This window comes from Neovison vison, chromosome 6, assembly GCF_020171115.1.
Source record: "Neovison vison isolate M4711 chromosome 6, ASM_NN_V1, whole genome shotgun sequence".
Taxonomy (NCBI): domain Eukaryota; kingdom Metazoa; phylum Chordata; class Mammalia; order Carnivora; family Mustelidae; genus Neogale; species Neogale vison.
Window position 1 is genome coordinate 134,938,479 of NC_058096.1, and position 15,465 is coordinate 134,953,943.

Here is a 15,465-nt window from a genome sequence, read left to right on the forward strand (position 1 = left end):
CGTGCGTTTTTACGGGTGTTTGGAGAGGTGATGGCTATGCTGTTTACTGCCTAGGAGAGGACGTGGTGTTGTAATTCTTAGAGATGTCCACTCTTTTCCTGTGTTAAAGATTGTGCATGATGAAAGGGGAGATGCTGTCCGTGAGATCCATGAGGCGTGAACCGATGCCCGGAAGGCCTGAGTTGCAGAAGCCTGTGTGGCAGGAGCACTATGTGAAATGCAGCAGCAGCCTGATTTCTGCTGTGAAACCACACAGTGTCCTTCCTGTTGCTGTGGGTGATCGCTGTGTGTCCTGCAGAGAATCCCAAGCCTGCAGGTTGTCTGAAGGGGTGACAGGAGGGTGCATTCCTTATATGCCCCCAGGCAGCAGGACACTTGCCCCCATGACAGGTGGAGCTCACGCCGCTCCACACCTTCCCCCTGCTACCCCCTTCGGAAGAGCTGAGCCTGAGAAGGTGGGAGGCGAGCGCCCTTCCCACCTTGACTCAGTAGTCAAACCTTGGCAAAAAAAAAAAAAAAAAGACTATTTGTGAATAAGGGCATTTATTTACTCATTATGGAGGTTCCTATATTTTTGTTTTATTTGTCATCCATAGGACCATATTGAGCAATGAAATATATATTTCTCCTCTCATGTTATCGGTGCAATGCCATAGCTTTATTGCTCAATCTGCCTGTGATTTCTTTGTTCGTGACTATACAAATGTCAAAGTCTGTTTCTTCCCTGAAATGTTTATTTGTTGGCCAGTCACGCATTCTAGGTCCCAACTGCAGGATGGACAAATGAACCATCCACCTGTGTCTTGAGAAGGGAACATGGGCTGTTCATATTGAGGGTTCGTGGATGTCACCTACGCAAGGCTATTCTCACTTAGGTGTTTAATCTATGAAGAGAAAGTGATTTTGTCTGATGTGTGTTGAGCACCCCAATTTTAGTGTTGATTTCCAGCCAGTTGTACCCTGACCTGTCCACACATGATGGATTACTTACAGAAACACTGGAGCCAGGGCCCTGTAGTGTTTCACGCAAGAGGTGACTTGTGTCTCTCTTTGCAAAGGAGTCACTTGAGTCACGGGTGAAACCCTCTGATAAGGGACCCAAGTGTGGGAAAGAGTGCAAGATGGGAGAGGAAGGTATGGAGGGCATGCAAACCACAATAAACCTCTGACCTTTGATCTAGCATCTAGACTGGTTCCCAGGATGAACAGCAGCACTAGCCCTCAAAGGGACCCAGAGATGCATATGGTAAGTGCTTGGGCATTTTTAGTTGTGTCCATTTCTGAAATGGATTGCAGTGTGGACAGGTCCCTGTCCTGGCCTTGTGGCCTTGGTGTGTGTCCTGCGATCATCCCTTTCAGAGTGCACGCTGTTCACCGAGGAGCCTCCGGGCTGCTCCGTTAGAGATCTTCAATTTCGTGCTTCCTCCCAAAGCTGTAGATGCTTTGAAACACGTGATGGAAGGATGCTCACCTCATGCATCTCTGTGTGTGTGTGTGTGTGTGTGTGCACGTGCATGTATGTGTGTGTGTACATAACTCGAGGAGGATGACATCTCACTCCACATTGAAGTCAGCTAGCCCAGCTGACTCCTTGCGGTTTGCTTTCCTGTGGGAGCAGGAGCATTTTTAGTATTCGGGTCAGGAGACTAACCTGGGAGGGTGTCTGCAGAGGTCCTCAGATGGAGAATGGGAAAAGCCAGGACTGCGTCACATTTGCCCCACATGCTTTGGGCAGCTTGAGTGTTTGTGGAGAAGGTGAGCTATGACCTCCCGTGTGTCTCATCTGAGTGGATGAAGATGAGAGCTGGAATCCCTCCCGTTGGCCCCTGGATGAGAGAGTGGTGAACTCTGGCAGGTGCCAGGTGTGTCATAGAAAATACCCCCTGGAGAAGCAGCCCTGAAGAGGGAATCCTAGTGACTCTCTGCAAGGCCCACACCTCACACGTGTTTTACTTGTGCTCTTGTTAGTGGGTTCTGATGGGATCTGATGGCTGTGCCAGCTCATAGCATCTCTCCCGACCCATCCTGGGAGCATTGCCTGTGCTCTCCACACACTGGTTTTCATTTGGGGATATCGAATCGGCCTATCAGTGGTTCTCAGTACCAAGGACTAGGCATTTGCTCTGTGCCTGAGCTAAGGACTGTCTGAATGTCGGGGACGTGGGTCCACAGAGCTGGTCTCGCTTCATCGAAGGGGTTCTGTTTCTCTCAGAAAGCACTCTTCCAGGTCCTTTGCAGGACTCTGGACACTCCTATCTCCTCAGCGGTGTCTGTGGCCATGGACAGCCCTTGTGGAGCATAGAAGATCCCATTGTAAGGGAGGGAAGCAGAGCTGGTCAGGGGGGATGCTGGTGGGCTTCCCGTTGACCCACAAGCACCTGCACTTCCACGTGTGGACACCAGGCTTCCCAGGGCCTCTCATTGTGTTTGTTCTCAATGTACAGAAGGAGATGCTGTGCTTGCCGTGATGGGGGAGGTGTGGTCCCAGCTGTCGATACTGCCCTGTCCTGAATGGAGTTTTTTCCTTAGTTAATTATCCTTGGTTGCACACTCTGTCTCTGTCGAGGTGTGCAGACCTATATTAACATGTGGTGACGGTAGTTTTCCCCATGGCATCTCTTCACCACAGGTTCTAGGTGAGACACAGGGGGCGGGTAGCCATTCTGGCACAGATGCTACTGTCTTGGAACATGATGGTGGGGAAGATGCGTGTGCAGATGTGTACCCCCGCCTGCCCACAGTGCACACCGGGGAAGTAACTGGGAGAGGAGGACCCCTCCATCCACAGTGAAGTCCTCTGGCCGGCCCGACTCCATTTAGGTTATGTTCAGGTGCACTGGTGTTGTGCTCATGCTGGGAATAGATGGGTCTGGTAATCCTCACAAATGGAAACTGGGGAAAATTCTCTCTGCATTTTATACTGTCTCCTTTGCAGTCTGCAGTGTTCTCAGGGCATGTTTCAAGAGTCATCCCCATTTTACTTCTGCTGGATAATGTGCCGTGTAGAACCAACCCACTTAAGACTCTTTCTACAAGTATTTTGATGTGTCAGTGATCTCAGGTGCATTGTCATAATCCCACACTGGCTCACACGTTCTGAACGGGGGCGTCAGTGATTACATGAATGACCACTCTCTCCCAACCCTTCAGCTGGGCTTCCAGGAGCAGGTTATTTGGTCCTAAGTTGGTGTGAGAGCTGATTTCTTTTCTCATCACACGTGTGGAGTTTTCCACCGGGAAGCATATACTCTTTCTTTTTTTTTTTTTTTTTGTCTCATATCTCTTTTTTTTTCTTTCTTTTTTTCCAATTTATTTATTTTCAGAAAAACAGTATTCATTATTTTTTCACCACATCCAGTGCTCCATGCAAGCCGTGCCCTCTATAATACCCACCACCTGGTACCCCAACCTCCCACCCCCCTGCCACTTCAAACCCCTCAGACTGCTTTTCAGAGTCCACAGTCTCTCATGGTTCACCTCCCCTTCCTATTTACCCAAATTCCCTACTCCTCTCTAACGCACCTTGTCCTCCATGCTATTTATTATGCTCCACAAATAAGTGAAACCATATGATAATTGACTCTCTCTGCTTGACTGATTTCACTCAGCATCATCTCTTCCAGTCCCGTCCATGTTGCTACAAAAGTTGGGTATTCATCCTTTCTGATGGAGGCATAATACTCCATAGTGTTTATGGACCACATCTTCCTTATCCATTTATCCGTTGAAGGGCATCTTGGTTCTTCCCATAGTTTGGTGACTGTGGCCATTGCTGCTATAAACATTGGGGTACAGATGGCCCTTCTTTTCACGACATCTGTGTCTTTGGGGTAAATACCCAGGAGTGCAATTGCAGGGTCGTAGGGAAACTCTATTTTTAATTTCTTGAGGAATCTCCACACTGTTCTCCAAAGAGGCTGCACCAACTTGCATTCCCACCAACAGTGGAAGAGGGTTCCCCTTTCTCCACATCCTCTCCAACACATGTTGTTTCCTGTTTTGTTAATTTTGGCCATTCTAACTGGTGTAAGGTGATATCTCAATATGGTTTTAATTTGAATCTCCCTGAGGGCTAATGATGATGAGCATTTTTTCATGTGTCTGATAGCCATTTGTATGTCTTGATTGGAGAAGTGTCTGTTCATATCTTCTCTCCATTTTTTGATGTGTTTGTCTGTTTCGTGTGGGTTGAGTTTGAGAAGTTCATTATAGATCCTGGATATCAACCTTTTGTCTGTACTGTCATTTGCAAATATCTTCTCCCATTCCGTGGGTTGCCTCTTTGTTTTTTTGACTGTTTCCTTTGCTGTGCAGAAGCTTTAGGATCTGTACTTGAGGAACTATAGAACACTCATGAAAGAAATTAAAGAAGACACAAAAAGATGGAAGACCATTCCATGCTCTTGGATCAGAAGAATAAACATTGTTAAAATGTCTATACTGCCTAGAGCAATCTATACTTTTGATGCCATTCTGATAAAAATTCCACCGGCATTCTTCAAGGAGCTGGAGCCAATAATCCTAAAATTTGTATGGAATCAAAAGAGACCCCGAATCACTAAGGAAATGTTGAAAAACAAAAATAAAGCTGGCGGCATCACCTTACCTGATTTCAAGCTTTATTACAAAGCTATGATCACCAAGACAGCATGGTACTGGCATAAAAACAGACATATAGACCAGTGGAACAGAGTAGAGAGCCCTGATATGGACCCTCACCTCTATGGTCAATTAATTTTTGACAAAACAGGTAAAAAGGAGGAGTCAAGATGGCAGCGAAGTAGCAGGCTGAGACTACCTCAGCTAGCAGGAGATCAGCTAGAGAGCTTATCTAAAGATTGCAAACACCTGCAAATCCATCGGCAGATCGAAGAGAAGAACAGCAATTCTAGAAACAGAAAAACAACCACTTTCTGAAAGGTAGGACTGGCGGAGAAGTGAATCCAAAGCGACTGGAAGATAGACCCCGGGGGGAGGGGCCGGCTCCCGGCAAGCGGCGGAGCAACGGAGCACAAAATCAGGACTTTTAATCAGTCTGTTCCGCTGAGGGACATCGCTCCGGAGGCTAAACCGGGGCGAAGCCCACACGGGGTCGGCGTGACCCCAGCTCCCGTGGGGTCACAGAAGGATCGGGGGTGTCTGAGTGTCGCAGAGCTTGCGGATATTGGAACGGGAAAGCCGGCTGCAGAGACAGAGCCGACAGTAAGCTCGCAGCTCGGAGTTGCCTTGAACCGGTCGCAAGCTCGGTGAGCTCGGAGCGCGGCCAGAGGTTAGGCAGACGAGAGTTACTGGGAGCTGTTCGCTGAGGGCGCACAGGGGAGCGGGGCCCTGGGCTCTCGGCTCCTCCGGGCCGGAGACCAGGAGGCCGCCATTTGTATTCCCGTCCTCCAGAACTCTACGGAAAGCGCTCAGGGAACAAAAGCTCCTGAAAGCAAAGCCGAGCAGATCACTCAGCCCGGCCCCTGGTAAGGGCGGTGTAATTCCGCCTGGGGCAAAGACACTTGAGAATCACTACACCAGGCCCCTCCCCCAGAAGATCAACAAGAAATCCAGGCAAGACCAAGTTCACCTACCAAGGAGTGCAGTTTCAATACCAAGGAGAGAGCAGCAGAATTCCAGAGGAGGAGAAAACAAACCACGGAACTCATGGCTTTCTGCCTGTGATATTTTAGTCTTGCAGTTAATTTAATTTTTTTCTTTTTCATTTTTTTTCTCTTCTTCTGCTAAAATTTTTTATAACTTTTACCCTTTTCTTTTTTAACGTTTTTTACTAGATTATCTAATATATATATATTTTTATTTTTTATACTTTTGTTTATTCATTTTCTTTTTTTTTAATTTTTTTTTCTTTTTTTCTTTCTTTCTTTTTGAACCTTTTTTTATCCCCAAATCAGAATAGATCCTAATCTCTTCAATCTTTTTTTTCTTAATTCTTTTTTAAATTCTTGATTGAATTTTTAATTCAATCTCTTTTTTTTAATTCTTTTTTTCTTTTTTTTCTTTCTTTCTTTTTGAACCTCTTTTTATCCCCAAATCAGAAGAGATCCCAATCAGAAGAGATTGGGAGATCCCAATCAGAAGAGATTGGGAGATCCCAATCAAAGGAGATCCCAATCAGAGGAGATCCCTCACCCATCGTGAGGGGGGAGAAATCCCCCCTCACAATTTGGGATCTCTTCTGATTTGGTTAAAGCATATTTTCCTGGGATTGTTGCCACCCTTTTAGTATTTTACTTGCTCCTTCATATACTCTTAGCTGGACAAAATGACAAGGCGGAAAAATTCACAACAAAAAAAAAGAACAAGAGGCAGTACCGAAGGCTAGGGACCTAATCAATACAGACATTGGTAATATGTCAAATCTAGAGTTCAAAATGACAATTCTCAAGGTTATAGCCGGGCTTGAAAAAGGCATGGAAGATATTAGAGAAACCCTCTCCAGAGATATAAAAGCCCTTTCTGGAGAAATAAAAGAACTAAAATCTAACCAAGTTGAAATAAAAAATGCTATTAATGAAGTTCAATCAAAAATGGAGGCTCTCACTGCTAGGATAAATGAGGCAGAAGAAAGAATTAGCGATATAGAAGACCAAATGACAGAGAATAAAGAAGCTGAGCAAAAGAGGGACAAACAGCTACTGGACCATGAGGGGAGAATTTGAGAGATAAGTGACACCATAAGATGAAACAACATTAGAATAATTGGGATTCCAGAAGAAGAAGAAAGAGAGAGGGGAGCAGAAGGTATACTGGAGAGAATTATTGGGGAGAATTTCCCCAATATGGCAAAGGGAACGAGCATCAAAATTCAGGAGGTTCAGAGAACGCCCCTCAAAATCAATAAGAATAAGCCCACACCCCGTCACCTAATAGTAAAATTTACAAGCCTTAGTGACAAAGAGAAAATCCTGAAAGCAGCCCGGGAAAAGAAGTCTGTAACATACAATGGTAAAAGTATTCAATTGGCAGCTGACTTATCCACAGAGACCTGGCAGGCCAGAAAGAGCTGGCATGATATTTTCAGAGCACTAAACGAGAAAAACATGCAGCCAAGAATACTATATCCAGCTAGGCTATCATTGAAAATAGAAGGAGAGATTAAAAGCTTCCAGGACAAACAAAAACTGAAAGAATTTGCAAACACCAAACCAGCTCTACAGGAAATACTGAAAGGGGTCCTCTAAGCAAAGAGAGAGCCTACAAGTGGTAGATCAGAAAGGAACAGAGACAATGCATAGTAACAGTCACCTTACAGGCAATACAATGGCACTAAAATCATATCTCTCAATAGTTACCCTGAATGTTAATGGGCTAAATGCCCCAATCAAAAGACACAGGGTATCAGAATGGATAAAAAAACAAAACCCATCTATATGTTGCCTCCATGAAACTCATTTTAAACCCGAAGACACCTCCAGACTTAAAGTGAGGGTGTGGAAAAGAATTTACCATGCTAATGGACATCAGAAGAAAGCAGGAGTGGCAATCCTTATATCAGATCAATTAGATTTTAAGCCAAAGACTATAATAAGAGATGAGGAAGGACACTATATCATACTCAAAGGGTCTGTCCAACAAGAAGATCTAACAATTTTAAATATCTATGCCCCCAACGTGGGCGCAGCAAACTATATAAACCAATTAATAACAAAATCAAAGAAACACATCAACAACAATACAATAATAGTAGGAGACTTTAACACTCCCCTCACTGAAATGGACAGATCATCCAAGCAAAAGATCAACAGGGAAATAAAGGCCTTAAATGATACACTGGATGAGATGGACATCACAGATATATTCAGAACATTTCATCTCAAAGCAACAGAATACACATTCTTCTCTAGTGCACATGGAACATTCTCCAGAATAGATCACATCCTCCGTCCTAAATCAGGACTCAACCGATATCAAAAGATTGGGATCATTCCCTGCATATTTTCAGACCACAATGCTCTGACGCTAGAACTCAAGCACAAGAGGAAGTTTGGAAAGAACACAAATACATGGAGACTAAACAGCATCCTTCTAAAGAATGAATGGGTCAACCGGGAAATTAAAGAAGAATTGAAAAAAATCATGGAAACAAATGATAATGAAAATACAACAGTTCAAAATCTGTGGGACACAACAAAGGCAGTCCTGAGGGGAAAATATATAGCGGTACAAGCTTTTCTCAAGAAACAAGAAAGGTCTCAGGTACACAACTTAACCCTACACCTAAAGGAGCTGGAGAAAGAACAAGAAAGAAACCCTAAGCCCAGCAGGAGAAGAGAAATCATAAAGATCAGAGCAGAAATCAATGAAATAGAAACCAAAAAAACAATAGAACAAATCAACCAAAGTAGGAGCTGGTTCTTTGAAAGAATTAATAAAATTGATAAACCCCTGGCCAGACTTATCAAAAAGAAAAGAGAAAGGACCCAAATAAATAAAATCATGAATGAAAGAGGAGAGATCACAACTAACACCAAAGAAATACAAACTATTATAAGAACATACTATGAGCAACTCTACGCCAACAAATTTGACAATCTGGAAGAAATGGATGCATTCCTAGAAATATATAAACTACCAAAATTGAACCAGGAAGAAATAGAAAGCCTGAACAGACCCATAACCAGTAAGGAGATTGAAACAGTCATTAAAAATCTCCAAACAAACAAAAGCCCAGGGCCAGATGGCTTCCCGGGGGAATTCTACCAAACATTTAAAGAAGAACTAATTCCTATTCTCCTGAAACTGTTCCAAAAAATAGAAATGGAAGGAAAACTCCCAAACTCATTTTATGAGGCCAGCATCACCTTGATCCCAAAATCAGACAAGGATCCCATCAAAAAAGAGAGCTATAGACCAATATCCTTGATGAACACAGATGCAAAAATTCTCACCAAAATACTAGCCAATAGGATTCAACAGTACATTAAAAGGATTATTCACCATGACCAAGTGGGATTTATCCCTGGGTTGCAAGGTTGGTTCAACATCCGCAAATCAGTCAATGTGATACAACACATCAATAAAAGAAAGAACAAGAACCATATGATACTCTCAATAGATGCTGAAAAAGCATTTGACAAAGTAGAGCATCCCTTCCTGATCAAAACCCTTCAAAGTGTAGGGATAGAGGGCACATACCTCAATATCATCAAAGCCATCTATGAAAAACCCACTGCAAATATCATTCTCAATGGAGAAAAACTGAAAGCTTTTCCACTAAGGTGAGGAACACGGCAGGGATGTCCATTATCACCACTGCTATTCAACATAGTACTAGAAGTCCTAGCCTCAGCAATCAGACAACAAAAGGAAATTAAAGGCATCCAAATCGGCAAAGAAGAAGTCAAATTATCACTCTTCGCAGATGATATGATACTCTATGTGGAAAACCCAAAAGACTCCACTCCAAAACTGCTATAACTTATACAGGAATTCAGTAAAGTGTCAGGATATAAGATCAATGCACAGAAATCAGTTGCATTTCTCTACACCAACAACAAGACAGAAGAAAGAGAAATTAAGGAGTCAATCCCATTTACAACTGCACCCCAAACCATAAGATACCTAGGAATAAACCTAAGCAAAGAGGCTAAGAATCTATACTCAGAAAACTATAAAGTACTCATGAAAGAAATTGAGGAAGACACAAGGAAATGGAAAAATGTTCCATGCTCCTGGATTGGAAGAATAAATATTGTGAAAATGTCTATGCTACCTAAAGAAATCTACACATTTAATGCAATTCCTATCAAAGTACCATCCATCTTTTTCAAAGAAATGGAACAAATAATTTTAAAATTTATATGGAACCAGAAAAGACCTCGAATAGCCAAAGGGATATTGAAAAACAAAGCCAAAGTTGGTGGCATCACAATTCCGGACTTCAAGCTTTATTACAAAGCTGTCATCATCAAGACAGCATGGTACTGGCACAAAAACAGACACATAGACCAATGGAACAGAATAGAGAGCCCAGAAATAGACCCTCAACTCTATGGTCAACTAATCTTCGACAAAGCAGGAAAGAATGTCCAATGGAAAAAAGACAGCCTCTTCAATAAATGGTGTTGGGAAAATTGGACAGCCACGTGCAGAAAAATGAAATTGGATCATTTCCTTACACCACACACAAAAATAGATTCAAAATGGATTAAGGACCTCAATGTGAGAAAGGAATCCATCAAAATCCTTGAGGAGAACACAGGCAGCAACCTCTTCGACCTCAGCCGCAGCAACATCTTCCTAGGTACATCGCCAAAGGCAAGGGAAGCAAGGGCAAAAATGAACTTTTGGGATTTCATCAAAATCAAAAGCTTTTGCACAGCAAAGGAAACAGTTAACAAAACCAAAAGACAACTGACAGAATGGGAGAAGATATTTGCAAACGACATATCAGATAAAGGACTAGTGTCCAAAATCTATAAAGAACTTAACAAACTCAACACCCAAAGAACAAATAATCCAATCAAGAAATGGGCAGAGGACATGAACAGACGTTTCTGCAAAGAAGACATCCAGATTGCCAACAGACACATGAAAAAGTGCTCCATATCACTCGGCATCAGGGAAATACAAATCAAAACCACAATGAGATATCACCTCACACCAGTCAGAATGGCTAAAATCAACAAGTCAGGAAATGACAGATGCTGGCGAGGATGCGGAGAAAGGGGAACCCTCCTACACTGTTGGTGGGAATGCAAGTTGGTGCAACCACTCTGGAAAACAGCATGGAGGTTCCTCAAATTGTTGAAAATAGAACTGCCCTATGACCCAGCAATTGCACTACTGGGAATTTACCCTAAAGATACAAACGTAGTGATCCAAAGGGGCACGTGCACCCGAATGTTTATAGCAGCAATGTCCACAATAGCCAAACTATGGAAAGAACCTATATGTCCATCAAGAGATGAATGGATCAAGAAGATGTGGTATATATACACAATGGAATACTATGCAGCCATCAAAAGAAACGAAATCTTGCCATTTGCGACAACATGGATGGAACTAGAGCGTATCATGCTTAGCGAAATAAGTCAAGTGGAGAAAGACAACTATCATATGATCTCCCTGATATGAGGGACTGGTGATGCAACATGGGGGCTTAAGTGGGTAGGAGAAGAATCCATGAAACAAGATGGGATAGGGAGGGAGACAAACCATAAGTGACTCTTAATCTCACGAAACAAACTGTGGGTTGCTTGTGGGAGGGGGGTTGGGAGAAGGGAGGTAGGGTTATGGACATTGGGGAGGGTATGTGCTTTTGGGTAAATTGGAAGGGGAGATGAACCATGAGAGACTATGGACTCTGAAAAACAATCTGAGGGGTTTGAAGTGGCGGGGGGGTGGGAGGTTGTGGTACCAGGTGGTGGGTATTATAGAGGGCACGGCTTGCATGGAGCACTGGGTGTGGTGAAAAAATAATGAATACTGTTTTTCTGAAAATAAATAAATTGGAAAAAAAACAAAAAAACAACCACATAAAAAAAACAGGTAAAAATATACAGTGGAAAAAAGACAGTCTCTTCAATAAATGGTGCTAGGAAAACTGGACAGGTATATGTAGAAGAATGAAACTCGACCATTCTCTTACACCGTACACAAAGATCAACTCAAAATCGATAAAAGACCTCAACGTGAGACAGGAATCCATCAGAATCTTAGAGGGGAACATAGGCAGTAATATCTTTGATATCAGCCACAGCAACTTCTTTCAAGATACGTCTCCAAAGGCAAAGGAAACAAAAGCGAAAGTAAACTTCTGGGACTTTATCAAAATCAAAAGCTTCTGCACAGCAAAGCATATACTCTTTTGTGAATTCTCTTATATGGCCTTCCCATCTTCATTTCCCATTGTACAAAATTACTCTGGAACTCAGTAGGTTGAAATTTCCAAATGAGTGTGTTTTAAGACAAACACAGGGGGCGCCTGTGTGGCTCTGTGGGTTAAAGCCTCTGCCTTAGGCTCAGGTCATGATCCTAGGTCCTGGGATCAAGCCGCACATCAGACTCTTTGCTCAGCAGAGAGCCTGCTTCCCTTCCTCTCTCTCGCTCTGCCTCTCTGCCTGCTTGTGATCTCTGTCTGTCAAATAAATAAAATCTTAAAAAAAAAAGGACAAACACAGCTGCTGAGTGTAAATAAAGGTTTTTGGTATCATGTCCCTCGGAAGACACTTTTCCAGTGCCCCTGTCAGACCACAATGCCCTAATTCCTCAATTGTCTTTGTAGCCATGGACAGAAGCTGTAGAGAGTTGAGGACCCCTTTGTCAGGAGCGAGGCAGCGTGGGGAGAGTCGGGGACTTACAGGCCAACGATTCCCCTCAAGTGGCTCGGAAACTTTGTGAAGAAAGTGCATTCAGTTTCGTCACATTCTCTCTATTCTGACCAAACCAAAATCTTCTCTGGTGGCTGAGGAGGATAGAGGAAGTGTTGTCCAGGATGTCGATGCCTCCGTGTCTGGAATGTGCTGCCTTACTAGTTTGAAGTGATCTTTTTCATCTTTAAGACATGACTTCTTGCTAGAGAACGTGGGCAGACATGGGCAGTGATGTTTGGTGACAGGCTATTCCTGTAACAGCCATTGCCCTCTCCCCCCTCATTGTACTGGCCCCAGCTGGGAGGGGCATGTAAGTTTTCTAGCATGATGCAGCTCTCCTGGAAGGTGGCATTGGAGAAGGAGCTGGATGCTGAGAGCTCTTTGTTTTGGTTTCTTTTCTTGGTGTTGCAACTTTTGTCTGTTTTGCTAAAATATTTTCTTGTCTGTTCTGCAGGTTCGTAGAGGTGTGAGAGAGTTCCCTCATTGCCCAGGGCTCCTCCGTATGCCCTACCACATGGGGTGGAATGTACCAGACTTCCCTCATCCTCATCCACCTCCACAGTGGTGGACATGTGGGCCTCAGCCACACCTTGTTCCTCCACCACATGGTGAGATGATCTGAATTGACGTGGGTTATAGAGCTTATTCATAGTTGAACCACTTCTGTCGATGGAGAGGTGGTACCACAAGACTTTGCAATGCAGCAATAAGCCCAAGTGAGGACATGGTAACATTCCTCCACTTTGTCTGACGTCCATCTCATGGACTGTCTGGTTCATTATACAGAACTGTGCAGCAGGCATCTACCATGGAGAAGAAAAGTGACATTTCACAGAGGACAGACATAGAAGCATTTCCCAGGTGCACTACGCAGACACAATGTTTTGGGCTCTGGGCTGGACGAAGAACAACCTTCACATCAGTCTCACATGTGGAGGCCCCAGTTGTCCAGCATGATAGATTAGTTATGCAAACATCTGTTCCCAGGCAGAGTGGTCGTATCTGCGAGGGTGATGGACAGTTCCCTCCTTCGTCCACAGGGGTCAGGGGAGTCCTGTGGGAAACAGAGTGGACCCTCCAGAGGGAGAACAGGGAATAGGCTGGGGCAGGTGGGGAGGGTTGGCTTGATCCTGTGTGGTCGTCGCCAGTCTGAATCCACCTCTGTCCCTTCTAGGCCTTCAGTCCCAATCAGAAGCCTGTGGAGCTCAAGGGGACAATAGCAGCACCGTGCCCGAGAAGGTCCCAGAGAAGAACCAAGTAAATGCTGGGGTGTTTTCAGTTGTACCCATTTCTGGAGTTCTTTTCCTCTCTGGGAAGCACAGTTTCCTGACATGTGTGTGTTGGGTATATCCTGGGGTCCATGTGTGGTGTCATTTCGCATTCCAAGTGGCAAGTCTTCATGTAGAGCTTACAGGCGTCTCTGTTTCCAGATCATCACCTTCTGGTTGTGTCAGTGGAGAAAAGGCAGAGTTTGTGTTCAGGTATTGACATTCAAGGGGAAACCGGGCTGGGGACGCTGTATGATTCTGAAGTTCTTCAGGACACACGTGCATGTGCCTGGCTATTTGCACACACTGAGCAGTGGGCAGGTGCCATTGATGGGAAGGAAGTGTCTCCATTGCACAATGGCAGACTTCTTTCTCTTACTGTCATGCACATCCAGCATCTGCATACATTGTTCTGGGAGGGATGAAACACCTCTCACTTCATCTGCAGCGTGTAGGGTTTAAGCTGTCATTTCCTTAGTTGTATAAATGCCTGAGACAGGGCTGTGGTCCCTTCATTGTTCATTAGCATAGGGGTCTGCCCTTGTCCTCTGCAGTTTATAAAGTTGTGGGTAATGCTCTTGTCTGGCCTGGGAGGTGAGAAGGAAATAAAAAGTGGCAGATGCCGGAGGCAGGTGTAGAGGGTTCGTTGGAATGTTGCTCAGTCACTTTCAGGTGGAGAAGCTTCTGTCTTTTCCATGGTGTGTGTCAGATACAGATGCTGAAGCATCCTCCACAAGGACCAGCGGTGCTGCCCACAGGCCTCTTGTGGCATGACAGAGTGAAGGCTGCTAAAGACATGGTAACTTTCTTCTGGTTGTTCTGTATTTAGAATTGATGGACCTTGTCTTCCAATCATACTGAGAGGGTTGTAGGTTCCTTGTGGTGGCAGAGAGCTGCCCTTCTCCGAAAGCTGGGCACATCAGGTGTCACACGCACATGGTATGGAGACAATGTTTTGTGCTCTGGGAGGGATGAGGCCTTAATGTGAGGAATTGAGGGTGTGTGTCTGAGAGAATGGAGGGACACACTGATGACAGGACATAGACCGTGTGTTCTGTATAAGGGAAGAACTAGAGATGTATCCAGAAAGAAGGGAGGGAGCCCCGAGTCACACAGAAACAGGAGGTTGTGGATGCCGAGAAGGCTGGAGGTGCTCAGGGAGAGGCTGGGCTTCTCTCAGGGAGGGTGAGGCCGTTCCTGGCTGCCAGCAGCCTGAGAGTGAGTGTGAGGACACCGTGCGGTCTACACCGACTGCTGCATGTGTTCACTCACACAGTGTGGATCATGCCGTTATTTGCCTCAGAATGTCGTTTTTGCCATGAAGCCATTCACTCGTAGTCTGTGAAGAGCATTGTTTCCCTGAATTTCTAAAAATTCTGAACCATGTGAAAGAGTGTCGTGGAGATTTGGGAAACTTAACTTGGTCTTTGGGGATTCTTGTCTGGCTAATTTTAAGTCCCGCAGTGAGAAAACATGAAGACAAGACGGAGAACCAGAGAAGAGTGGCCGCCCTGGCCTCAGACCGAGTCAGACTGTTAGTCGGAGAGTCAGGGTTGGCCAGGAGCCGCCCTAGCTGGAGCCCTGTCACCAGGCCTCCGCATCTGCATCACCACCCTGCCTGCAGCTGTGCACTTCCGGGGACTTCAGTCTCAGTGTCCAGATTTGCCTGTGTTCCTGAATTCTCAGCCCAAATACCAGCTCTCAATGGGGCCTTCTCAGGGCCTCAGCTTTTATTTTAATCTGTCATAGAGAGAACATATTGGATTCTGAGGTCACTACAGCAATAGGAGCATAAAGAACCTGCAGGGGCTCCTGGGCGACTCAGTCAGTTAAGCAGCAGAATCTTGATTCCTGCTCAGGTCATGATCTCGAGCTTTTGA

At 44.6% G+C, this 15,465-nt stretch overlaps 1 protein-coding gene across 6 annotated transcripts in view; it reads left to right on the top strand.

Moving 5' to 3' along the window:
* The window catches only part of LOC122908961 (transport and Golgi organization protein 1 homolog), a 54,442-nt gene that overhangs the window by 32,973 nt on the left and 6,004 nt on the right, over positions 1 to 15,465 (top strand). For 3 of the 6 annotated variants that reach the window (XM_044252405.1, XM_044252404.1, XM_044252410.1), the window contains 2 exons: positions 12,772 to 12,925; positions 13,492 to 13,574. In XM_044252405.1, coding sequence (XP_044108340.1) covers positions 12,772 to 12,925; positions 13,492 to 13,574 — 237 coding nt within the window. Of the gene's footprint in view, positions 1 to 12,771; positions 12,926 to 13,491; positions 13,575 to 13,747; positions 13,799 to 14,294; positions 15,411 to 15,465 lie in introns of those variants that run through there. The other 3 variants (XM_044252408.1, XM_044252407.1, XM_044252409.1) reach the window with 3 other exon arrangements.